We start from the raw sequence: 1,633 nt of genomic DNA, 5'->3' as shown, positions 1-1,633 counted from the left end.
CGCGTGCGCAGGCGCGGCCGGCGGGGGCGGTGTCGCGCACACCCCAGACTGCCGCCCTGGCGGAGCCTCCGCGAGCTGGTGTCGCTCGCTCGCTGGCGCACTCCGTTCCCCTCTTCAGCCCTCCGTGCTCTGCGCTCGTTAGTGCGCCCGCTGTGCGCCTTCCCTCGACCAGGGAGCCCTTACCCGATGTGCTTCTCCCTCAGCGCCAGAGTGTCCCACTTGCTATACAGCTCGCACATGGTGGCGGGGTGCCGGGTGCCCCGAGGGGTCTCCCCTCGCCGGTCGTTGTGCCTCCCTCGCGAGCCGGGGACTGACCCAGCGGCTCGGCCTTTCCTCCCTTTATCGCTTGTGGGGTCCCCTTGCCCAGGGCTGTTGGAGGTCACTGGTGGCATCCACCAGCTCGGGTCATCTCCCTTTTAAGTTTTGCCCTGCCTTTGCCCTTCGCCAAGTCCCTCCCCTACTCCTCCCCACCCGCCTGGTGCCTGCTTGGCAAGTGTCTGCACTAGCCACTCATTCGCTGCCCACCCCACCCCCAGTGTGACTGGCTCCTGCGTCTGCCCTGCTGGTGCCCACTGCCCCTCCCCATCCCTCTAATTGCTTTTAACTCGCCTTCTATTTTTCCTAACTTTGCCTTGTCTTCGCTTTTCTTCCTCCTCTGTCTGTGAATTCCTTCCTTCCCACTTTCTTTCTGATTTCTTTTTAGTGTATTCCATTATTTTCTTGTAAAAATTCAAAGATAAGCGCTCCCTGGAGACATCAGGACTCTACAGCCTTCTCTGTTTCTCACACTGAGCGTGGTCCAGTAACATCACCTACCATTTTCTCAGCACAACTAACACATCACACGCCCGGAGGATAAATAACGGGACTCAGCCTACCTCAGCTGGGAGTGGTGTATATAGTATTTCAAACACCTACTTTAACAATAATTACACTTCCAATTTCGTTAGTACTGTGCAGATTACAGAACACATGCACGTGACTTACCTCCTTCAATCTTCACACCCACCCTGAGCAAGAAGGTTATCTTCCCATTCAAGAAATGAGAAAAGTGAGATTGTTCCCGTTCCGTGATTACACGTCTATCTGGTGGTGAACTTGGAACTCATTCCTAGATTTCTTGATTTCCTAAAAGATGGTCTTCTCACACTGATCTTTTTTTTTTTTTAATGTGTCTGGCTGATACAGCGATCGATCTCTGGACCTTGGTGTTATCACCACCACACTTTAACCACCTGAGCTAACCGGCCAGCCCTAAATTTGAAGTAAGTATGTGGACAGAACCTTAATAAAGTATAACATTAGATCATAAATTAAGAACTAGGGGTTGTCTGATTTAACGCTTCTGTTTTGTCTATAGAACAGTGAAGCACAGGAAAGGTAAAGTCATTTTCAAGGTCACACAACTACTTAGCCATAGAGTTAAGACTAGATCATTTCATTCTCTGTGTTTTGGAAGGTCAGCAGAGAAAGCCTAACTTGTCTACATCAACATATTTGATAAATATTTGCAAATGACCTTTGTCTTGAATAAAGTAGTTATTAATTTACATTAATGCCCTGCAGGAGAAGACTAGCATTGCCTAAGAGAGGTGGAGAAATGCGGTCCTATGAGGACCAATGTGTTCAAAAT

General features: G+C 49.8%; 1 protein-coding gene across 2 annotated transcripts in view; it reads right to left on the bottom strand.

Moving 5' to 3' along the window:
• Positions 1-239, bottom strand: part of ETNPPL (ethanolamine-phosphate phospho-lyase) — a 20,215-nt gene extending 19,976 nt beyond the window's left edge. For both annotated transcript variants that reach the window (XM_008576729.1, XM_008576738.1), the window contains exon 1: positions 184-239. In XM_008576729.1, the coding sequence (XP_008574951.1) occupies positions 184-239 (56 nt within the window). The remainder of the gene's footprint in view (positions 1-183) is intronic.
• Positions 240-1,633: the final 1,394 nt, after the last annotated feature.

This window comes from Galeopterus variegatus, unplaced genomic scaffold (genome assembly GCF_000696425.1).
Source record: "Galeopterus variegatus unplaced genomic scaffold, G_variegatus-3.0.2 Scaffold63, whole genome shotgun sequence".
Classification (NCBI taxonomy): Eukaryota; Metazoa; Chordata; class Mammalia; order Dermoptera; family Cynocephalidae; genus Galeopterus; species Galeopterus variegatus.
Note: the sequence above shows the minus strand (reverse complement) of the source record. Positions and strands in the feature narration are given on the sequence as shown.